The sequence below is a fragment of the Chelonia mydas genome, chromosome 1, assembly GCF_015237465.2.
Source record: "Chelonia mydas isolate rCheMyd1 chromosome 1, rCheMyd1.pri.v2, whole genome shotgun sequence".
Classification (NCBI taxonomy): Eukaryota; Metazoa; Chordata; order Testudines; family Cheloniidae; genus Chelonia; species Chelonia mydas.
In genome coordinates, this window is record NC_057849.1 from 322,967,769 (window position 1) to 322,992,879 (window position 25,111).

The window sequence follows — 25,111 nt, forward strand, 5'->3', positions numbered from 1 at the left end:
TGGAACCATGTTTTGTAGGAGGGAAAGAAATGGAGGGTATGGATGTTGGGAGCCGAGCTGAAGCCCCCCTACACCTCTCACTGCACACCTCTGACCTCCTCTTTTCCTCTTCACGGTCTCCTCTGCCCTTCCCTCTTGCCATAGAAGCAGCAGCATCAAGGGAAAGCATGAGCCTGGAGGCAGCATGGGGAGGGAGAGGAGTTCTGAGTTCCTTCCTTTGAACAGGGAGCAGTGAAGGGAAGGGGAATCACTGAGCCCCCTCCTTTGACCTGGTGGAGCACCTATAGGGAGGAATTATTGAGGGATGGGGGGGGAATTTGTAGGAAAGTGGGGCAGGAACTGAGCAAGGCACAAGACTCCACTTCCTCTCTTCTCTAAGTATGTCACTGGCGGGGAAGGTGCCCAACTTTTTTCCACTTACAGTTCTGCTCCATCAGTGCTTCTGAGTTACCAGAGAACAAAGGTTCCTTTGCTAACAATCCCTTATTTGTCAAGGGATCTTAAAAAAATTACACTTTTGGAAACTCATTTCTTTGTCCAAGAGCTAGCCATTGGCTGGGTTTTTCAAAAACATAACAACAAAAACTATTACCATAGTACCTAGGGGACCTAGTCATGGACCAGGTATATTAGGTATACTAGTCATTGACCAAGTACACTAGGTAAAGTACAAACACAGAACAGACCCCACCCCAAGGAGTTTATAATCTAAACACAAGACAAGATAACAGATGGATACAGACAGAAGGGGGAAAACAAGAAGTCACTGTGGTAGGCAGTGCTCACAGTATACCAACAGCCTAACCATTGTCAAGGTTTTTTGCACGCATCATGGCAAAGGGGAGTTTTGAGGAGGGATTTGAAGGTGGATAATCAGGTATCTTTGCAGATGTTTATGGGGAGCTCCTTATCTGTTACCCTTTCACATAAGTGAGCCTCTCAGCCCACCTGCCTAGGCCCTCAGGTCCAGTGCTGACCACCAATATATCCAAGTAGCATAGACACACTCTCTCCCAGAATCCCACTCAAGCCATGAGCCTTCTGGGTTACAGTTTAACTCTCTCAGGAAGCATGAGGTAAGTACAGTACTTAACACAGAGAAACTGAGCCTAGAGTCTAACCCATTATTACTCTTTACTTAGTCACACAAAAATGCACTGATCCATACAAAATTAATAAACCTTACAAGCATTGCCCTTCATGCTAGCCCATCCTTCCCTTGGGAATCCTTGAAGGACCATCAGTGTTCACGTAGGCAGGGTCCCCCCATCTCCTTTGCCTCATCCAGCTCCTGCAGAAGCTTCCCACATCTCAAGCTGGTGAAAATTGTCCAAAAAGAGTGCACAAATGGAGCAGTTTCTGCCTCTTATAAAATTCCAGTTCCTCAGTCAGGTGACTCCCTGGTCAGCCTCCACAGGTGACCAGAGAGTCCTACCACAGAGTCCTACCAAGTGATTTCATTGTAAGGTGATGTCTCCCCTGCCAGCCTTTTGTCTAGAAAGATTTCAGTGGAGGACAATCCAGATTTAACGACCCGCGATTGTCAATACTGTACCACTACCCTGTTGGAATTTCAGTCCAACATGAAGGTAAAGAGGTAACAAAAAAGGTAAAGAACCCCACATCCAAAATGGAGTCTACAGTCTGACACAGATGCATATAAAAGGCCCCCAATATCTAACAATTCATAAGTTGTACCAACAAATTCCCCAAATCTTCACAATCTGCACTGTGATTGGAATAACAGAGACTTTGGGATAACTCACAGGACTGGAGTACTGTCATGGATGGATATAAACTGTTCAGGAAGGACAGGCAAGGCAGAAAAGGTGGGGGAGTTGCATTGTATGTAAGAGAACAGTATGACTGCTCAGAGCTCGGGTATGAAACTGCAGAAAAACCTGACTGTCTCTGGATTAAGTTTAGAAGTGTGATTAACAAGGGTGATGTCATGGTGGGAGTCTGCTATCGACCACCGGACCAGGTGAATGAAGTGGACGAGGCTTTTCTTCCGGCAACTAACAGAAGTTATTAGATCACAGGCCCTGGTTCTCATGGGAGACTTCAATCACCTGATATCTGCTGGGAGAGCAATACAGCAGTGCACAGACAATCCAGGAAGTTTTTGGAAAGTCTACGGGACAATTTCCTGGTGCAAGTGCTGGAGAAACCACCTAGGGGCAGAGCTCTTCTTGAAGCTGTCAGTCCGCTGACCAGGGAAAGGCTACTCCTCTGAGACTAGATGAAATTATGGACTGGCTACAACAGTGTGGTCACTTGAGAGTGGGATCTTGAGAAAAATATTTGAAGATAAAACTGAGATCAAAAATATTACTAGCACACATCAAGCTAATTTGCAAGGCTGAGCATTAGGACTAGAGGAAGCCAAGAACAGAATCTTCTCACTATAAAACACAGTGATTATTATAAATATAACCTCAGAGCAACAGGAAATGACTATTAAAGCACTGCAGGAGAAGGTTAATGATCTTGAGGGAAGATCAAGAAGAAACAATCTGAAAATTGTCGATCTCCCAGAGGGGTTGGAAAAAGGGAGGTGAGTGCAGTTTTTATGCACCATTCTCTTCAGGGCTGTCAGTCTGTCCCTCCTGATCAGAACTGAGATATTGAGATAGCCCACTGCTCCCTTGCCCCAAAAGCCTCTCCAAAGCCAAAGCCTTGGCCATGATTGTAAGATTTTTAAAATACAATATTAAGAAACTCATTCTTCAAAAACCCAGTGAACTTAAAAACCTAACATGGAAAGGACACAGGCTAATGATTTTTGCAGATTTTTACATCAAGGACATGATGGACAGAAGGGATAAATTCTGTACATCAAAAGCCCTATCAAAAGGTTGGGCTTGGACTACTTTGTTTACTTCCCTGCTACTTTCAAAGTGAAAAAGGAAGGCAAGATGCTTAGTTTTATGACGGGGCAGGGCCTTGGGGTGGAGTGGCAGGCGGGGCCTCAGGGCAGAACAGGGAGTGAAGCCATAGTGGGGCCATTTACATCAGGGTGAGTGTTTTCATTTACGAAGATGCCTTAAAGAAAGGTAGGTTACCTCCTTCTCTGAGGGAAACCCTAATTTCTGTACTAAAACTGGGTAAGGATGCACAAAAGTGTAACAGCTATAGCCCCATCACTTTAATCAATACTTATATAAAATTACTCTCAAAAATATTGGCCAAAAAAATTGAAAAAGTAAAAAGAAATATGGTTCACCCCTACCAGGTGGGATTTATTTTGAAAAGGCATGGTTCAGATAACACCCATCAGCTGATTAATGTTATGGCATTCCATCAAAACTCTGGGAATTTCCATACAATGATTTCAATTGATGCAGCAAGAGCTTTTGACAGAGTGAATTGCAGATATCTGTTTCTTACCCTGGATAAAATTTGGGTTGGGGAAATCCTTAATTTTGTGGATAAAATTGTTATGTTCCAATCCTACCTCTTATATCCTAACAAACAATAGGTAACTTCGGTAAATTCTCTGGCTACAAGATAAATTGGGAAAAGTAGGAAACAATGAAGATCTCATTGAGTTTAGTTGGAAGTGGCTCTCCTGTACTCAGATTAATACCAGTTCCCTGAAGAACAATTACCAGCTATTGTGGCAGCCAAAAATACTTGGTGTAACGTCTACTCAATTTAAAAATCGCTCCCTTCTATATAGTGAGGCCTCTATCTAGGGTAATTTGAAACTCTGTATAGTGGGCAACACATTCATCTGGCCAGACTAGATCAGGAAAGGGATTTTGACCATCAGTCAATTTATTGAAAATAACTTCCTCTCTTTTACAAATATTAAAAGAAAGGTTCAATCTAGAAAATAAGGAGTGGCAATATATCCAGCCTAAACATGCCATCTCCCATCTGTTTGGCACAATGCCTGCACTGGCTTGACCCACCTGAATTGCTTTCATTTCTTCATATATTACTCAGGTTGCCAAGACCTATGACAACAATATATGGAAACTTAGCCAGCAAATTTAAATTAAATACAGATTCCCTAAAAATGGGAACAGGAACTAGGCCAATTATTCTCTGCTAACCAATGGAAACAAATTTTAGCCAGTGCACCAAACCATTCCTTGGACCTCCATTTAAGATTCACCCAACAGAATATAATATGGAGAATGCATTGGATCCATCCCCGAATCTTCAAAACAGCTGCTAAATTAAATAAATGTTGGCACTGTGTTTCAGCAGGTGCTAACTTAACCTGGATGGTCTGAGAATGCTCTTATACCTGTATGTTTTGGAAAGAACATAACTGCAGAGTTCATGTTTTCCAATCAAATACAATTGTGTTACAAACTAAACGTATTTTTAAACATAATGAATATTAATTGGAAGTTGAATACATCTGAACAACTTTGGCTTAGAAGAGCACTAATAATTGCTAAAAGACTAGTACTACAAAATTGGAAATCCAACAATTGAAGACTGGAGTATAGGCATCATAAGCTTGGCCACCATGTAAAGAATTGTATACTGTAACAGAAAAAAAAAAACAAGAAAAATTCTCAGAAATATGGACTGTCTCCCTGGAAGTGTCTGAATGATCCTATTAAATGCATAGGTTCCCTCCCTCCCTTGTTGCCCCCTCCTCGCTACTTCCTTCCTTCCTTCCTTCCCTCCCTCATCTGTATCCCCGCCTTTGAATTTTGCTTCTGTTCTTTATCTTATTTTAATAATATAACTCGTTGGATTTTTATAAACCAATTTTGTTTGTAAATTGTGTAATACAAATAATTGATTTATATTTTAACAATTCATATTATATGTAATTAAATGTTTCAAATATAGCTAAGTCTAGGTAGTAAAAGGTTAATATGTTATGAGAAGTTTATGTATTATGACAAATTTATGTTTAGTTTGTTTTTTTGTGTATATGTTTTAAAAATATAATAAACATTTATAGAAAAAATAGTTTTGTACCTTCTTTTAGCTTCCTCCTGCACTTGAAACAGCCGCAACTTTTTATCCCTCATCTCTCTTTCAAAACCCATTTCTTCCATGAGTCCCTCTTTCTATGGGCTCCATGCCCTCTTACACCTATTGCTCTGTGTTTCTTTGTCTGAGCTAATTGTAAATTCTGGTGCAGGGCCTGTGCCTTAGACTATGGCTTTTAAAGCAACATGTTCCTTTATAATCAGATATTCAGTGGTTGCTGTTAAAATGTCAAAATTTGTAAGAGATACCATATGGTTACCACAATTATTTTCTATTCTAAGCAGAGGCTGAAACTGTAAAATGTCAGATCCCACCACGTAAAATCTGTTGGCAAATTCTGACTTTAATGGTGTCCATTGTAAATAATTCATAGTAAAATCAGTTTGGTTTTCCTAGAACATTATGTAACATTCCAGTAAAGTACCGTTAAATTTTTAACGAATGCTTATTTCTCTTCATTTTCTCATGTATTTTGGAGAGGATTATCTTGATTTATGCTTGAACTCCATGCTCATTAAAACTGTTTTCTATTATGCACAAAAAGTCTATGGACATGTTAGGATATGGGTGTAGCTATATCCCATCTGGTAAATCACTTTGATCAGGCAAACCTCCACTGGCTTGATCTCGATCTGATTCTGTATCTTGATGTTCTACAGAGCCCCTTCCAATGTCAGCACCGTCATCCACATCCAGTACCTTCCTGAAGATGCCAAAGGAGAGAATGTTCAATTTCAGTGGAAACAGGAGTATGTACATGCTGGTGAAGTGTATGAAGCCTGTTGGGCATTGGACAACATTCTGATCATAAATGCTGCTCACAAACAAATTGTCTTAGAAGATAATCTTGATCCTGTGGACACTGGCAACTGGCTTTTCTTCCCTGGGGCCACGGTTAAGGTTTGCTTAATTTTGTTTTGTACTTTAAAAAAAAATTAATACATGTAGTAATAGAAAAATCACTTTCAGCCAAATTCTGATGGAAGAAGTATATTTTGAGCTACCACCACCAAATATTGCAGAATTTGTCTCTTTTTTTCTTTAATCCTCTTTGAAGTAGCATTTGACCTCTTGCCCATCACATCTGACTCAAACTGTTCTGCAATTTACCAAAATTAAACAGGGGTTTGTAACAGTTGTCATGTCAAAGATCATGTAGCAGAAAACGTATAACTATTTCCTTTTAGCAAAACAGTACAGAACTGTTGAAATGAATACAAGTCTCTCCACTAAGTGTTTTCCAGTCATTGTATTTGTCAGCCGAAGTGTAGTACCGCTGCCAATTATAATTGCTCCATCACCTACCCATGCAATTCCCTTCAGTTTTATATCATTATGACAGAAATGATAATGGTGAAGCTGAATGTGACATTATCTCTCACAGAATCATTGTAAACAATATTTCTTGAAGTCAGTGAACTTGTAACAAAAATACTCAAATTTACACAAATGTATAGTTCCCCCCGCCCCACTCCCCAGTTTTCCTAAATGTGACTTAGGTGAGCATAATGTATCCATTGCAGTATACATACAGATGTAGTGGGTGGCAAGCCACTCCATAGACATATGACCTGAAGAATAGATGTCGATACCTTGTGTTCTAAAAATACTAACTTGTGCCACTGGAATTAAATGAGAATCTCCATTAGCTGTCAAGTTTTATTCTCTTTGAGGCAACCTCCTAGAGGGTGACATAATTACAGGATTTCAGCCGGTCTGATGCCATCCAGGAAAGGACACTGATACAAAAATCCTGAAATATCTCATCATATTTACGGAAATATTTGGGGTGTACACAAGAGTGCTATCTACTGAATCATCATCAATACTTCCTGTAGCACCAAATAGCTCTTCAGAAATCTTCCATTCCATCATGAGCCTGCTTAGTGTATGAGATCTGGCCAGATCAGAGCACCTGATAGAAAGGCTGCAGGCTGTTTGGTAAGTACATGAGCATGCTCTCTGCTGGCCTGATTCTACAACCCCTCCATGCACAGAACTCCCATTGACTTCAATGAGATGTCTTTGTGTGGAAAGCTGGTAGAATCTTCCCCCACATGCTGCAAAATATACGAAAGCTTGAATAGCAAATGACTTGGCTGTTAGCATCTTATTGCTCATTCACAAAAAAGCAGTGGTGTCGTCAAAGTTCACTAATGATATTGGTAGTGTTTTGGCAAGTGCACAGGAAACAGATGTGGAATTCAGGGCAGTGAGGTAGTGTTTATGGCTTCATTCTTTCCCCCCATAATAAGACTTGTATGGCCTCTGATAAGCCTTTGTAGAAATAAATGCTGTTTCTACTATACGTTGCAATCTACTCATAGTACATTATAAAGTGCAATCATCTTTTTTGCTTCAGTAAAGTAATTTACATTAAATTGAAAAATTCTGCATATGGGATTTTGGAATGTAATCCTGTCCTGCTTGTTTAGTGTATTTAGTTAAGTCATTTCCTATAATGGTTTTTATCTTTATTGTGCTCTCAATCTCTTCAGTGATGTTTAAGAATACATAACCCCAGTTCACCAGTTAAGAAGATGTTGAAGTCAAGGAAGGACTGATGTGCATCAGATACTGCTCCTATCAGCTGACGGGAACTAGTGTTTTTAAAGTCCAGTAGCCAGATTGTAATACCCTCATGGATGTTGAATAGTACCTCACTCCATAAGGAGTCTCACTGAAGACAACTGCTCAAGAGTATGGGTATCAGAGTCAGGCAACAAGATTTCTATTTAAGAATACAATTAATTTTTTTTATCAGGAACTAAAGATTCCTTTTCACATATCAATTTAAGCAGTTGTAAAGTTTCTGTTTAAAGGAATTGAACATGGAAAAGATGTGGCCCATAGGTGTAGAATTTTAGAAGGGGAAAAAAGAGCAAAAAGAAAATAATTGGATGCACAGTATCAGTAATTTTTGTTGCAAAAACTCATCACTTACTATACCCGAAAGACACATAACCAGCACATACATGTTTAGCAAGCAAAGCTATATGTTGGTTTTTTAAAAATTACACTTGTGTAGCACCAGCACACAACTATGGTTAAACTTCATGCAAAAACTGGGTAATTTAGCAAATGAAAAGTTATATACCATAGAATCATAGGGCTGGAATCTAGTCCAGCACCCTGCATTCATGGCAGGACTAAGTATTATCTAGACCATCCCTGACAGGTGTTTGTCTAACCTGCTCTTAAAAAGCTCCAATAATGGAGATTCCACAACCTCCCTGGGCAATTTATTCCAGTGCTTATCCACCCTGACAGGAAGTCTTTCCTAATGTCTAACCTAAACCACCCTCACTGCAATTTAAGCCCATTGCTTCTTGTCCTATCCTCAGAAGTTAAAGAGAACATTTTTTCTCCACCCTCTTTGTAATAATCTTTTATGTACTTCAAAACTATTATCACGTCCCCTCTCAGTTTTCTCTTCTCCAAACTAAACAAATCCAATTTTTTCAATAACCTTTAATCATTTTTGTTGCTTCTCTGAACTTTCTCCAGTTTGTCCACATCTTTCCTGAAATGTAGTGCCCAGAACTGGATCCAATACTCCAGTTGAGGCCTAATCAGCATGGAGTACAGCGGAAGAATTACTTCTCGTGTCTTGCTTACAACACCCCTGATATTACATCCCAGAATGATGTTTGCTTTTTTGCGATAGTGTTACACTGTTACTCATATTTAGCTTGTGATCCACTATGACCCCCAGATCCCTTTCTGCAGTACTCCTTCCTAGGCAGTCATTTCCAATTTTGTATGTGTGCAACTGATTATTCCTTCCTAACTGGAGTACTTTGCATCTGTCCTTATTGAATTTCATCCTGTTTACTTCAGACCATTTCTCCAGTTTGTCCAGATCGCTTTGAATTTTAATCCTATCCTCCAAAGCATTTGCAACTCCTCCCAGCTTGGTCTGCAAATTTTATAAGTGTACTCTCTGTGCCATGATCTAAATCATTGATGACGATATTGAACAGAATGGACCCAGAATTGATCCCTGTGGGACCCCACTCGATGTGCCCTTCCAGCTTGACTGTCAACCACTGATAACTACTCTCTGGGAAAGGTTTGCCATCCAGTTATGTACCCACTTTACAGTAGCTCCATCTAGGTTGTATTTCCCAAGTTTAAGAGGAGGTCATGAGAGATGTATCAAAAGCATTAGCATTACTAAAGTCACGATATATCATGTCTACTGCTTCTTCCCTAACCACAAGGCTTGCTGCCCTGTAAAACAAAGCTATTAGGTTGGTTTGACACAATTTGTTTTTGACATATCCATGCTGACTGTTATTTGTCACCTTATTATCTTCTGCAAGGGTGTCTGCAAATTGATTGCCTAATTATTTGCTCCATTATCTTTCCGGGTACTGAAGTTAAGCTGACTGGTGTGTAATTCCCTGGGTTGCCCTTATTTCCCTTTTTATAGACTGACACTATATTTACCCTTTTCCAGTCATCTGGAATCTCTCCTGTCTTCTATGACTTTTCACAGATAATTGCTAATAGCTCAGATATCTCCTTAGTCAGCTCCTTGAGCATTCTAGGGTGTATTTCATCAGGCCCTGGTGACCTGAAGACATCTAACTTGTCTAAGTAATTTTTAACTTGTTCTTTCCCTATTTTAGCCTCTGATCCTACTTCATTTTCACTGAGATTCACTGTTAGTCGTCCCATCACTACTAACATTTTGTTGAAAACTAAAACAAAAAGATCACCTAGCACTTCTGCCATTTCCACATTTTCTGTTATTGTTTTTCACATAATGCTTCTTGTCAAAAATCCCTTTCAAAACCAACATTGCATCTGCCAGAAAAGAGAGTGGATTAGTTCACTAACTTTCCATTTTTCTAAGTCTGTACTCTGTTTTAGGTGATAAGTTAAATGAGTTTGTCAATCTAATCACCAAGCGACGTTTGTTCCCATGCGATTAGAGGCTTGAAAGTCTGGTGGTGTAGTGACTAGTGAAGCATGGTAGGGAGACCAGGGCCCTTCCTCTCCACCAGATCCCAGCCCAGAGCCCTGTGGGAAGTAACACTGGCAGGTTCCTCCCCGCAGAAAGCCTAGATCTGCCACCCTGGGTACTTCCTACCTGTATACCCCTTCTGTTTGTGGCATGGCTCCTGTAGTCCCATCAGTCAATAGCTTCACAAACAAACACCCAAATGAGCAGTGCGCTGCAACACCTGCTGCTTTTTAAAGTGGGTGATGGTGGGGGAAGGCGCTGCAGGGGGCCTTACCTGCTATGTGGTCCCCTCTCAGGCTCCACCTTCTGTCTGACCTCCTTGGAGAAGGATTCTTCTCTCCTGCAGTCTTCCCACAACCCATTGTCTAGGATTTGGAGTACTTTTAACCCACTCCTCCAACTGCAGCGTGCTCAGCAGGCTTGTAGGAGCAGGGCTACCTGGCCCCAGTGTGGGGTTTGTATACCCCATCACACCCCCTCTCCCTCAGACCCTGAGCTATGGTGCCATAGAGCTGCTCTGGGTCTTCTTGGGCCCGTGAAAAGAAATCCACATTTTTATCTTCCACACCTGCACAGTGGGACACCTGGAAGTTATACAGCTGCAGCAAGAGGTACCATTGCATGATGCATGGGTTGATTGTTCATGAAGTTCAGCCATAGGATTGGTGCACGGTCAGTTGTTAGACAGAAGAGCTGTCCCCATAAGTAATATCACAGGGCATTGGAATTTCACTGCCCGGGCTGCCTCCTGAATGCCCGAGTATGCAACCTCCTACAGGAACAACTTTCTACTGAGGAAAAGGATGGGATGTTCTTCTCCTCTGAGTTCTGAGCCTGACATTGGATGCATTGGTTTGTAAGACAAACAGCTTTGTGAAGTCTAGATGGAATAGCACCAGTTCCTGGCTCAACTGGCTTTTCAGTGTTCTGAATGCCTCATCGCAGTTTATCATCCAATAGATCCTTTTGGGTGTAGAGTCTTTTATCAGCTGTTAAGGGAGCAGCAAGGGTGATGAAGTTTGGGATGAATCACCAATAGTACCCTGCTAATCCCAGGAACCAATGAACTTGCTTCTCAGTGGAAAGGGTGGAGCAGTCCACTAGGGCTTGGACTTTGTCCACTAGAGGGCATAACTATCACCCTCCAAGTGCATACCCCAGGTAGGTGAATTCCCGGATGGCCAGTCGGCACTTGGCTGGGTTGGCTGTCAATCCTGCCTCTTTAAGAGATTGCAGTACTGCTGTCTGTGCTCATCCTGGAGGTGTCGCTGCCATTCACATGGCTACCCCTTCTGCTCTGGACTGGATAAGAGACCTTAAGGTCTAACTGTAGTCGTGCTATTGCTTTCACTGTTCCACTATTGCCATACAAAAGAAGAAGAAGTAATACTGCTGTAAAGTGCCTTATGGTCAGCCCACCCTTCACTGTAGATGGCAATATCTTTGATATAGGGAGCTGCACGTGATCCAGGCCGCTGCAACATTCTGTCCGTCAACCGCTGAAAGGTGGCCACAGCCCCATGGAGCCCAAAGAGCATCATCTTAAATTGATATAATCCAAATGGAGTGAAGAAGGCAGTCTTCTCGTTAGCCTCAGGCATCAAGGGGATCTGCCAATACCCCTTCATTCAGTTGAGGGTGGATATACACTTGTTGTCCCAATGCAGTATCAGCAAATTTCATCACCGTACTGCATTCATTACTTTTCAACACTCTCTTTTAGATGGCTATCTGCAGTTCACAAAATCAGTCTTAATCAGTCCCAAAAATCAGGTCTTTGCAGCACTCCAATATTTTCCATTTCAAATCATTAAGACCCTTGTCTGATATCCAAACTGCTATGGCCACACAAATATCTCTGCCTACCATTTTTATGCCCTCCCTCCACCTCTTGTCGATTAGCATTTTGTGTGGTTTGACATTAAAATCTTTCTTGAAGTCCACTACAGTCCATCAATGGCTTTCCCCCATCAAATTAACTGACACTTCTGAACATCAATCAGATTTCCTGGACATTATTTGTCAGAAACACTTTATTGCACAACTAATTCAGTCTATGTTGTGCATATAGAAAATGTAGGATGAGTGTTCTATTCCTCTCCAAAACTACTTGAAAAATTACACCATAAGGCTGACTAATTTCATAGGACAAAGGGAAAGAAACCCAAAGAGAAATGAGAGCATTTCACATATTCGTTCTTTCTCACATATACTCCCAACCTACAACCCATCCTAAACAAAGCAGCTGCAATATGGCATGTTTTTCAAATAGATGAGCAGTTGCAAATCTACACGTTTGCATATCAATCTGACAAGTGCTTCACCATGTACTTGCTCCTTACAGCAGCCGACATTGGGAGAACAGAAAATCATCCATATTTCTTTCTGATAGAAAAGGAGAGATAAAGACAGGTATCCAGCCACCCTTAATAAACTTAATTAAAATCACTCAGGTGCCAAAGTTGGGGACTCTATCAAACTCAGACACACTGTCCGGATCAAATAGGCTAATACTGTAAGAGATGTACTGCACACAATGGATTGTTTTAAAAATGTTTCTCAGCATATTATCCACTTGATGATAGTGTGAGCACCCTGTTGTGGGATACTCTCCCGGTGTGCATGTCCCCTATTTTGTTAATTATGAAACAGCTTTGAACATACATTGCATGCTTTTCCAAATAGTTCTGCCATGTGTACAATGAAGATTGACTTCATTCACTCCAATCTAAATTTTTTTAAAATGTGCCAGTTCAAGGGGATCAAAGTTCGCACTCAGAAAAATACCGTGGAAGTACATCTGTAAATCAGAATATCTTCCTTAACGGAGCAGGCGTCTGCTGTGTATGGCAAAGATATGCCAGCTGCTGTGCCACTTCTGGCGGTTTCATCAACTGACTGGCTAAACTCACGTCCTAGCCCCCCCCCCATAGTGCTTTAGTGATCTGCACAATCCTAGATCTGGGATTTTTTCCACATCTTTTTCCTGAATGTGCATTGCTGGGTGTCAGCAAGCGGAGAAGTCATGCGTGCAAACTCACAAGACACTGGCAAAAAGACTGGCTAAACTACTCCACAATAGCAAGTCCAGATCAGAATTCCAAATCTTCCTTGAACCCCCAGTGAAGCAGTGTGAGTGACACAGTTTTGTCACCATGTGTTCTTTTTCACCACCAACATCCTGGCATTGACCTTTTTAATATATTTTTACCCTTGTGAACTGATTGTGCTCTATTTATTTATTTCAAATGAACAACATTGTATATTTCCTTTGTAGTTTTTAAAAATGATATCAAACAGTAGGTTGAGGAATCAAGTCTCTGGTCTGTATTAACTGTGTTTGCTTGCAAGAAAAGAGTGAAAGGGACAATGCTGACTGAATCTACCTTTGTGCCTCCTGTATTCTCAACCCTCAGGAGAAATCAGAGCAGCCCCAGGACTGCTCTAACTAAGGGCTTGTCTACACACAGTTTTTGTACTGCTTTAACTATATCAATTTGAAAGTGGTGCAAATCCCTAGTGTGGATGCAGTTATACAGCTGTATATCTTATTCCTGTAAATTTATGTGAATAAGCTGTACCAGTATAAGGCACCTTAATACCTGTATAACTGTGTTCACATGAGGGGTTCTACCAGTTTAACTATTCAGGTTAAAAACATCACTAACTTGACCAAAATAGTTAAATTGGTACAATAACTGTGTGTAAACCAGGCCTTACAGTTGGCTGTCTATGACTCCTTGGACCATTCTGACAGCTGAGAATAATTAGAGTGCAGCATAGTCCAGCCCACATCCTGTACACTAGAACTGTGAGGGTGAATGGCATAGACTTTATATTCCAGTTCTGTGGCATTCAGAGAATCCCCTTTCACCGGGGATATCTCCAGTGGCTGGATTCATTAGCTTTACAGTCCCTAGGTTGGGGTTCTCAGCATATTTCGGTGACCTCAGAGTACAGCCACCAACTCTGGCTGCTGGCTGCTCTCACACTTTTTCCTAAAATACTTAATTAGCTTTAGGAAAAAGAAATAAATATGCACATATACACATCCATTTATTTATTGCTATCTAATAAGTCTGTTGTGAAAAGTGATTTAACAAATATACAAGTATCACTTTTCACAGCAGACTTACTCAGCCCCACAAACCTGGGGACAAATTAAGCCCTGGATGGGTGGCCAGGCCAGCGGGGGGAGGGGAAGCAGAGCCTAATGCCCCATGGCCAGGAGAGAGGGCCCACGGACGGAGCCTGAAGCCATGCGGCCACAGCCTGGGCCTCGCCGCTTCACAGCCAGAGCCTTGTGCTGGAGACCAAAGCCCTGAGGCCAGAGACTACCACCTCAGGGATGAAGTCCAAAGCCTGAGCCCCACCACCCCTGGAAAGGTGGGGAACTCACTGGCTGCCTGCTTCTCCAGCGTTGTGCCCCAAGAGGGGGGCAGGGCCCAACCCCTGCTGGTGGCCCCAGCAACCATCACCAATGTGGTGCATCCAGGAGCAACAGGGAGGGGAAGGGGCTCTACTTTGACCCCTTCCCAGTCACAGCCCAGGAGTCTGTGGCCGCAGGAAAACCCCCTGGTGGCCACATGCGGCCGCGGTGGCCGCATTTGAGAAACACTGAGTTAGTCACTGTAAACAACAAAGGATCTGGCCTTCCCAGTTCACTGTGTGATACAGCATAATATAAGCAATGTAAAGTAACACTGGTGAAATGTAAAAGAAATCAAACTACTGGGATTGATTCTCCTTTCACATCATTGAATGCTGGCTTCCATAAAGTTACTTCTGGTTTTTACCCGGGTAAGCAAGATCAGAATCAGGCTCACTACTGTAGAATAACACATTTGGAATACTAGAACGTCAGTGGTTCTAACACATCTGCACACATACCGTTTAAATAACCATTCAAACCATTGCTGAAAATAGTTTTAATCCCAAGTTTGCAATGTATTAGTTGTACAGTCAATTTATACATGCATCATAAAATACTCCACATAAAGAATTAATGTTGCTTGATTCATAAAAAGGCAAATTGTTTCTAGTGCTACCATTTGAATGACAATCTGTAACAAGAAATGATGAGCAAAATCACACTTTATAAACTGCTCTCATCACATTACAGAGCAAGTTTCAACCTATTGTTTTGCAAGGGGAAGGTGCACTGTAACCCTGCTTGCACCTGGTCTGCTTTCTTAGCCAAGTTTTCAGTTTTGTAACTTGCTGTAAATTATCTAAAAATCTAACATGTGGAAAATGTTAGAAACTCTATTTACCTAATGGGGAAATCTGTCCAATTCTATTGTCATATTTCCTTTAGACATAGGAAGGACTTCAACCTAGAAGTCCTCATAGTCAAAATCATAGAACTGCTTAGTTCCGAATGATGGCAATTATACCTTTAAATACGTTAGCAGGGCAAGAAATTGTATGTGAATTAGAATTGTATTAACATCAGTTCAATCCACCTACCTGCTATCACATTTAAAATCTTGAAGTTCCAAATACCAACATAACTCACTCCCAGCAAGACACAATGTCTAATTTATGACTCTGCCAATAATGCAGCTTTAATTAATTTTCTTCATTCTATTTCTCTTTCCTCTGCTTCTAACATCTCATCTGTTTGCACTGCCTAGATTTTAATTAAAAAAAACCTCTCCTCTCTAAGGAGCAATCTGAAGTGGCAAAAAATAATCACTTAAAATATTACAGTCATTAAAAAATTGGCTGTGGTCAAAGTAATCCATTTTCAATTGGCCTACAAACAATATTTTAGTTTCCTTTTAAAGTGCATTTTGTATTTGAATTGTGTGCCACCAGCCAGCTTGGTTATCTGTAATGTTCTTCCAGCTGGGTGGGCCGAGTGACAACTCCTTAATGGAGGAAATTGATGACTCTGCTTATGGAAAGGTGAGGCATACTGGGCAGATTTCTTTCCATCTGCCACCAGCCCTTTGCAAGCTGGCATTGCCCAAATGCCCAGTATATTCAATCCACTGTAAGCAATGTTGCCAAAAAATTAATTGTGAGGCTTCAGCTGTCGGAAAGACTCGTCAGGGCCATTAGGCCCCAGAGAGATACTGCGAAGAGGTGTATCAGTGCTCATCTTTAATAAAAACCTAATTAAATGATGGTAAAGGTGACTGAGAATACTTTAAAAGCACAGAGGTGAAGCCACTAACATTTACATCTGAGTATGGGGATCAACCTCAAGAAGATGTTATCCACAACTGAGGCCAAAAATCTGTTACACTGGGGAATGTAGCACTGATGTTTCCTGTTGATGCTTTCTGAATGGCAAAATTGTATCACTTAGTTACACTGTGTTCTGCTTTTCAAGCAAAAGAAATCCATACAATCAGGGAAACAGGATAATATTTGTTGATTCACAATTTTTGACATAAACAAATAGGAAAGAAGCCTGATTTTTATGAACCCCCCAATTTTTAACCCAAATTTGTGTCTCTGTTCCCTTGCCAGTCTTGTAATGGGTTCCTGCATATTCCCACAGTTTTACTGATATCTTATTTTATGAAAGTTTCATATGTCCCTGCAGACCTATGTAAACCGGAGCGTTACTGTGCCACACTTATAAAACTGAAATCAAATATTTTTATTTTGAGAGGCAGCGTGGTCCAGTAACTTGGCCACTGGACTCAAAGTTAGAAGATCTGGGTTCTGTTCTCTGATCTGCTGTGTGACTTCTTTGTATTTGTTTCCCCTCTCACCCCTTGTCTATTTAGACCAGGGGTCTCAAACACGCTCATGCGCCTGTGGAGTTATTTCCTGCGGCCCACCATAGGCACCGACTCTGCCCGTAGCCAAGTTCCCCTCTGCCCCCCACTCCCAGCGGACTGCGTCCCCGCTCCTCTGCCTACCTCCCAGCACTTCCCGCCACCAAACAGCTATTTGGCGGCACTTAGGACTTTCCAGGAGGGAGGGGGGAGGAGCGGGGACACCACGCGCTCAGGGGAGGAGGCGGAGAAGAGGCAGGGCAGGGACAGGGATTTGGGGAAGGAGTTGGAATAGGGGCAGGGAGGGGGTGGAGTTGGGGCAGGGACTTTGGGGAAGGGTTTGGAATGGGGGCGGGGAAGGGGTAGGAAGAGGTAGGGTAGGAGTGGCGCCATGTGTTTCAGACCCCTGTGATAGACTGTTAGTTAGGGGCACCGGGCACCATCCCCCATCACCCAGGGATCTCTCTGTTAGGGGTGCTGGGCACCCAGAGGTCCCCCCCATCACCCAGAGGTCTCTCTGTTAGGGGCTCTGGGCACCCCTAGGTCCCCCCCATTGCCCAGGGGTCTCACTTTTGGGACACTGGACAGTGTCTGTGATGAAATTTTCTGTAACATTTTTATAATTCCTAGGTGAGCCTCAGTTTCCCTCTCAACTTTGCACTGTGACCAGGGGGGTGGAAAGTGTTACGCAGTGCAGGAGAGAGTCAGCGCCTATGGTGGGCCGCAGGAAAAGGCCCACAGGACGCGTGTTTGAGACCCCTGGTGTAGATCATCAACAGTGTTACTGACCACATAAGGAATAGTTACAGGTGTTTATATTTTATTAAAACCCCTCTTCACATTACAGTTTTTAAAAAGTTAATACATTGACTTTTAATAGCATACTATATTACTCTTCATTTTTTTCATTTTTGACTATACTTTTGTATTGTTTTAGGAAAAGTTTTCAGTGATGCGGCCCTCAGGCCAATGTACTAGTCCTCATGTGGCCCTCATAATGATTTGAGTTTGAGATCCCTGATTTAGACTGTAAACTCTTCAGGGCAGGAACTGTCTCTTACTATGTATTTTTACAGTGCCTAGCACAGTGGGGCCCAGATTTCAGCTGAGGCCTCTAGATAGTTCTGTAATACATATCATTAATAATGAGTACATTTTTCAAAAGTGCTTAAGTGATTTAGGAGCCTACATCACTTTTGAAAATGTTACCCAATATCTCTTTATGCAAATATGTATATGTCATATAGTGTAGCACTAGGGTTAGGAAGGACGCAGTGATAGCAAAAATCTGGGAATACTTGTTAAGTTAGTTTCTGAGCCTTGAACCAATCCATAGTTATACAAAAACAATTATGAGAATAACCACATGTGTTTTTAGTCATTTGCCTCTGAAATCCAACAGATTAGAACAGTCCTAATTGAAACTTTTCTAACCTTCAGAAGATCAGTAGGTTTTCCTAGAGACATCTTCCTAAATTAGGTGAAAGACTGATATAATATCTAAAAGATGATATAATATCTAAAAACTGTAACTTATAGAGTAATGCAGGATTGATCAAACACAGACTGTTCTCAAAAGCTGGATTCTGAAACCATTCTGTGCTCTTTCCCATAGTCACTATCTTCAAATGACAGGTTTCAGAGTAACAGCCGTGTTAGTCTGTATTCGTAAAAAGAAAAGGAGTACTTGTGGCACCTTAGAGACTAACCAGTTTATTTGAGCATGAGCTTTCGTGAGCTACAGCTCACTTCATCGGATGCATAGCATATCGTGGAAACTGCAGAAGACATTATATACACACAGAGACCATGAAACAAAACTTCCTCCCACCCCACTCTCCTGCTGGTAACAGCTTATCTAAAGTGATCATCAAGTAGTAGGGCCATTTCCAGCACAAATCCAGGTTTTCTAGTAGTAGGGCCATTTCCAGCACAAATCCAGGTTTTCTAGTAGTAGGGCCATTTCCAGCACAAATCCAGGTTCTGGATTTGTGCTGGAAATGGCCCTACTACTTGATGATCACTTTAGATAAGCTGTTACCAGCAGGAGAGTGGGGTGGGAGGAAGTTTTGTTTCATGGTCTCTGTGTGTATATAATGTCTTCTGCAGTTTCCACGATATGCTATGCATCCGATGAAGTGAGCTGTAGCTCACGAAAGCTCATGCTCAAATAAACTGGTTAGTCTCTAAGGTGCCACAAGTACTCCTTTTCTTTTTATCTTCAAATGATTATCTAATGTCCTCATATTGTGCTGTGGAAGATTTTTTTATTCCTGGATTTGAAACACCCATGGATAATTCAAGTTATAAGCTTTTAGAGGGATGCCTAGTCTATTGATAATATGCCAAAAAGTGGACCAGTATTTGCTAGACAAACTGATAGTTGTATCCACTCCAAAAATGTGTTGTTCATTTAGATTTTAGCCATTGCATATTGCATTGCCATGTGATACAACATAACACAACTTAACATAATACCACAGCTGCAATTTAAAGGACTGATTTAATGGAGCAATTTATGTACAAAAAATAATTCTCAGATAAAACCTAGGTTAAACTGGAGTCAATATTGAATACAATCCAGTAACTTTAGCACTAAAGCATTACAGGGATGTTCTAATTACCCTAAAAATCATGCATAAGAAACTCAGGAAATTCAGAGTTAAGGTTAAACTGAAAAGGAATCCATACGTGTTGAGGTATGAGAATGCACAGCTAAGACACCCAAGCAACCTTAATTTTGCCTTAATGGCATGCAATAGCCATACAGTTGCAGTTAGTATGAAATGGGTATTTGTAGTACCAGATTCAATTAAATTGATTTTTAAACATACATTCGATTTTTTTTCATTTTTCATTTTCTTGTGGCTGCCATCTTCCCTGAGGACAGCATGGCTTCACTCTTACTGGCAACCACGGGAGGCAGAGGCCATTCTGAAATCCACCATGTCATAAATATAAAGGGAAGGGTAACCACCTTTCTGAAAACAGTGCTATAAAATCCCTCCTGGCCAGAGGCAAAACCCTTTCACCTGTAAAGGGTTAAGAAGCTAAGGTAACCTCGCTGGCACCTGACCCAAAATGACCAATGAGGGGACAAGATACTTTCAAATCTGGAGGGGGCGGGACAAAGTGGTCTGTCTGTCTGTGTGATGCTTTCCTGGGAACAGATCAGGAATGCAGCCTTACAACGCCTGTTAAATTAGTAAGTAATCTAGCTAGAAATGCGTTAGATTTCCTTTTGTTTAATGGCTGGTAAAATAAGCTGTGCTGGAGGGAATGTACATTCCGGTTTTTGTGTCTTTTTGTAACTTAAGGTTTTGCCTAGAGGGATTCTCTATGTTTTGAATCTGATTACCTTGATTACCATCCTGATTTTACAGAGGTGATTCTTTTACCTTTTCTTTAATTAAAATTTTTCTTTTAAGAACCTGATTGATTTTTCATTGTTCTTAAGATCCAAGGGTTTGAGTCTGTGTTCACCTGTACAAATTGGTGAGGACTGTTATCAAGCCTTCCCCAGGAAAGGGGGTGTAGGGCTTGGGGGGATATTTTGGGGGAAGACGTCTCCAAGTGGGCTCTTTCCCTGTTCTTTGTTTAAAACGCTTGGTGGTGGCAGCATACTGTTCAAGAACAAGGCAAAGTTTGTACCTTGGGGAAGTTTTTAACCTAAGCTGGTAAGAATAAGCTTAGGGGATCTTTCATGCAGGTCCCCACATCTGTACCCCAGAGTTCAGAGTGGGGAAGGAAACTTGACACACCATTTTGCTAATGGCAGCCCTGTAGCCTCACTCTCATTGAGAACAATAGGAGGTGGCTGCTATATTAAAAAAGGGATGGAATTTTCTGTAGAAGAACATTAAATTGTCAGCCTCTGCTGAAGAAAAATTTTCAGTTATGAAGAATAACAAAAAATTACCATTAATCCTAAAACAAAATTTTCAGAAGTAGCTTGAACATAACTTCAGTGAGTTTTAACTATATGGGAATAATTATTCTATTATTAAGACAATTTAGAAGAAAACTATGGAATGACACAGGTTTTTAATTTCTTAAAGGATCCATTTTCTAAATTAATTTTAACTCATAAACTAAGCCATATACTTGTAAATTTTCAGAAAAATTGATTTTGTACTCAGAGGGAATGCTGTAATTTGGGGGGTGATATGGTGTATGCTTCATATGTGATTGAATCCCTGCTTTAAATGCAAAACTCAATGCAGCTTTAACTGTGGAACTGCAATTGATGCTTCAATAACAACAGAGGGAAATACATTCATGTACTGATGTCATATGGTCTCTTGAATTACAAATATTATTTAGCAATTTAATCTAATGTTGCATACACATTCAAAAAAGTATAAATCAAGATATAACTGAGAACGTTGACTCTTAAATTGATCATTTAGATAAAAGATGTCCAGTATCTTAAATGCAAGGCCAAATTAACTTCTGTAAAAAGCAGGTGCAACTCCATTGACATCAATGGAATTATGCCTTCCCATTATACCAGCTATGGATTTGGCTCATAATACCTTTGCTCACATTTTAGTACTTTTCTTTCTTTAATAGAAAACCCATTAGAACTAGATTTAAATACTTTAAATACTACAAATAATTACAACCTGACACAGAATATTTACTTTGGGAATGAGATGACATAGAACATTAGTAAAAATAGTAACCGTTCACTCCTAGAGGCTTGGATTCAAATCCTATTTTGATCAAAAGAGAAAATGAGCGTGATGGTCTTACTTTAGTCCCCAGAGTACACAGTGAGCCCTATCACAAATGCGCACTGTAATTCAGCACAGTCAGCAGTCTGTTAGATGATTGAACAAGACTGACATTGTTGGGGGGGATGGTGCCGCTCAGAACTGAAGTGTATCAGTAGAGCTTTGCTTCACTGAAAATTTAGTTAAGTGTTTTTTGTAAGGATCAAAATGCTGTGAATTGAATATAACAGAAATAAAAAAAGAGCAATACCAAGCACTAAGAGTAATAACTTGAAAGATAAAAGAAAAAGAAAAACTTTAAATGTAAATCAGAAATGAAGCACAAACTGAGGATGGTTATATAAGGAAAACAAATCTCACAGATAACATGGCAGGTCAGAGTAAGGCTCTTGAAGGCTGAGATCAAGACCAAAAATCAGTAAATCAATGGAGTTCCCATCGTTCTCTGAACAGAATGCTGAGCTGATTTTCAAAAGTGCTGATAAGCACCCACTGCTCCCATTGTGACTAATAAGAACTATGGGTATTCAGTGCCTTTAAAAATCAGGCCACTTACATTTAGGTATCCCAGTATGGATTTCTAGGTACCCAACTTTAGACACTCAGGCAGGGATTTTAATGGCATAGGGGTACCTGGCTCCTTTAGACTCTGTTAAAAATCCAAGCCTCAATTTTGAACATCTTTGCCACTCCCTTTCATGGGCTTTGCCTTTATTGGTAACTCACATAACAATAAACCCATAAACCTCAGTTTAACCTTTCTCTCCAGTGTGGCTGTGTCACAGGTAAAAAAGTTGACTACAGCCAAAGTTAACCTGAACAAAGGTCAATTTAACCTAATTAACACAAAATAAGTATGGAATACACACACATACACAACCCAAAACACAGACACAACAGAGCTTTATCTGAAAGTAAAAATATAGTTTTATAGACCTAATTAGATAAGTTATAGCTTTGTGTCCTGTTGAATTTTGCAAAGCTTCCACACACAGCTGCAGTACATCACAATAAAAATGACTTTTTTTTGACTCTGTAGTCAAAATGACTATTTACTTATCCAGACTACTTTAATGGAAACTCCGTCACACTTACCATAATATATATTACTGTAGACTGCAGAAGGACATACTACTCATTAAATGCTAATGTGGTTACATCTGTTTGAGGTAGATTTTAATTGCTGCCTTTCATCAAGTAAGTAATTACAAACAGTATAGTCAGCTATCAAATGAATGCTTGGTTGTAACTTGCCAGCTGAGAACTATACTAGATCTATAAATGATGCTCCAGTGTCTATATGCAACTATGGTAGATAATTCTCTCCACTTTAAGTTCTGTCTGTTTAATAAAAGATAAAACAAGACCGAAACTTGAAAAGTTGGATCCTGCAGCCTAAGGATTAATTTTCATTCTGTATATTCATTTTCACTATTTCTGAGCATAAAAAAAGAATTTTGTGGCAGATTGAATGACAGATAAATGGCTAGCTTCCTCCCCATTCTGCAAATGGATATACTGAAAATCAAGTAACAAAATAAACAAATTAATTTTACTCTTAAGTCTCAAGTGAGCGATATATGCAAACATAAAAGGTACTAAAATAGATGAACAAAATACATTTCATATGTAGTTAATAACAATGTAGTACAAGGGATGCTTTTCAGAGAGGTATAAAATAGAAAACTGTGTTCAGATAATAGTTGCTATCAATATATACTTTGTGTCACAACCCAGTGGGAAAAAAAACTGTTCTTTTAGTTGTAGGTATATTGGGTTGTCTCATATTTAATGTGTCGTGGTATTTTCTTGACTGGTTCAAGCTTTATTGTATATTTGTGGTAGAATTCTTGTGATTTCTAGAGTAAACATAGCTCATGGCTTATCAGCATTTCTAAATCTCATAATTGCTTTGACCTCTATTTGGGGCTAAATATATTCACGGAAGTCTACTTATTTCAGCTGCTGAAATTCTCTTTATATCTTTATACCATGTTTCATTCTCTACCTGAAGTTTAGTAGTTCTTATTTTGCACTGAATCTGACTGTCATTCCAACATAAATATAGCAACAATCTGCATGCCCTTAGACCAAAAAGTCAATGGGCTAAATTCAGACATGGTTACTTCTCTAGTAATGAAAGCTGCAGGTACTCTACACTTCTGAATATTGGGTCTCCTATTTACAAGCCTAAATATGAACTAAACTGCCTAACTTTAGGTACCCAAGTTTGAAAATCATTGGCAAACTTGCTTCAATTTTAATTTGCTCTCACAGTATTAAATTGACGATGAGCTGTGGAATGCTACAAAGTATCATCATTTTTACTTTGTTCTTATGAAATTATTAAAAGAAATATTGTGCAATTTTCCATTGCTTTCCATATCCTATATCTTATATAAGTTATGGAATTACCCTGACACTACCTTGACCTTTTTTCATTCTTATTAGTTTAGTTGGGCATCATACTCATCCCCGTTTACAGACAGTCACCAGTTATGAGGGGTTTGAGTTAGAGCAGCCAGCATAGATTATACTGAAAAGGTCAATGTGATTTCGCATCCAGCAATAATTCCCAGAATATGAAATCTCATTATTGTATCTCATTCTTATGAATTGTGATAGTAATGGAAAATTATTCTAATTAACCAATTCTTGTTTCATCCTTCAGCTTTTAATATACCCAAGGCTCTCTTGAAAAGTGTTTTAAACTAATTATTTTAATAACAGAAATTGTATGCTACTAAGTTCCTTCATCAACTTTCTCACATTTTGAAAATTTACCTCCTTTCATCCGGTCACTAGAAATGGGGAAATTTTAGCCACCAGCAAAACTGGGATTTCAGAAAGAAGAAAAGATATATGGTTTTCTTCTGAATTTTTAAGCCAGATGAAAAGCATCTTTCACAGACCAAGAGTATTTGGAGAAAGGGATTAAAAAGATTGGAGAAAGGATGTTCTTTCAGACTGGATTCAGGAGATCTGTGTTCAGTTCATAGCTCTGCAGCCAATTTCATGTGTCAGCTTGAGCAACTAAATTAATCTCTCTGTGCCTCAGTTCCCATTTGGGAATAATAATGTTTCCTTTTTCTCCTCACCCTTTCCTCCCCCCAGTCTCTTTAGACTGCAAGCTCTTCAGGGCAGGGATTGCTTCCTGCTTTGCGTTTATACAGAGTTCAGCCCAGAGGGCCCCCATCTCGGTTCAGCTTCTGTGTGTTACTCTAATATAAATTAATAATAATAGAATCTCAGCAACATGGTGCCGACAGAAAATAATATGTTTGAATTAAACATATGCAATAGTTTTTTCATTTATAAATGTCAAAAGTCCAAACGTTATTATGTTATCTAAATCTAATTTATTTATTTAATATCATTTATATGACTAATAATAACAAACCGCAACACTCCATTGGCAAATATTCAGGCAAAGAAGATCTGGCATTTGTTTCAAGACATGTCTCTGAACCTCTAAAGGGGCAAAACATCCACCCTAGATTGAATATACTACTAAGTTATTTGAATATATGAATGTGATTTTTGGTCTGAGCTAGATGCAGTGTAATGCTTTAAAATTGTTATTGTTATGAAAACAAAGTTATACACTTTACAGAGGTCTGAAATTGAAGACAATAGAAAATGTGATATTGAGAGGCAGTAATAACTGGGAGTTGTTCAAGAAAGATAAAGAAGAATGAACAAAC

The 25,111-nt window shown here is 40.0% G+C and overlaps 1 protein-coding gene across 2 annotated transcripts in view; it reads left to right on the forward strand.

Annotated features, from left to right (window-relative positions):
- RELN (reelin) overlaps positions 1–25,111 on the forward strand; it is a 463,371-nt gene that overhangs the window by 258,553 nt on the left and 179,707 nt on the right. For both annotated transcript variants that reach the window (XM_037889192.2, XM_037889193.2), the window contains exon 10: positions 5,625–5,865. In XM_037889192.2, the coding sequence (XP_037745120.1) occupies positions 5,625–5,865 (241 nt within the window). The remainder of the gene's footprint in view (positions 1–5,624; positions 5,866–25,111) is intronic.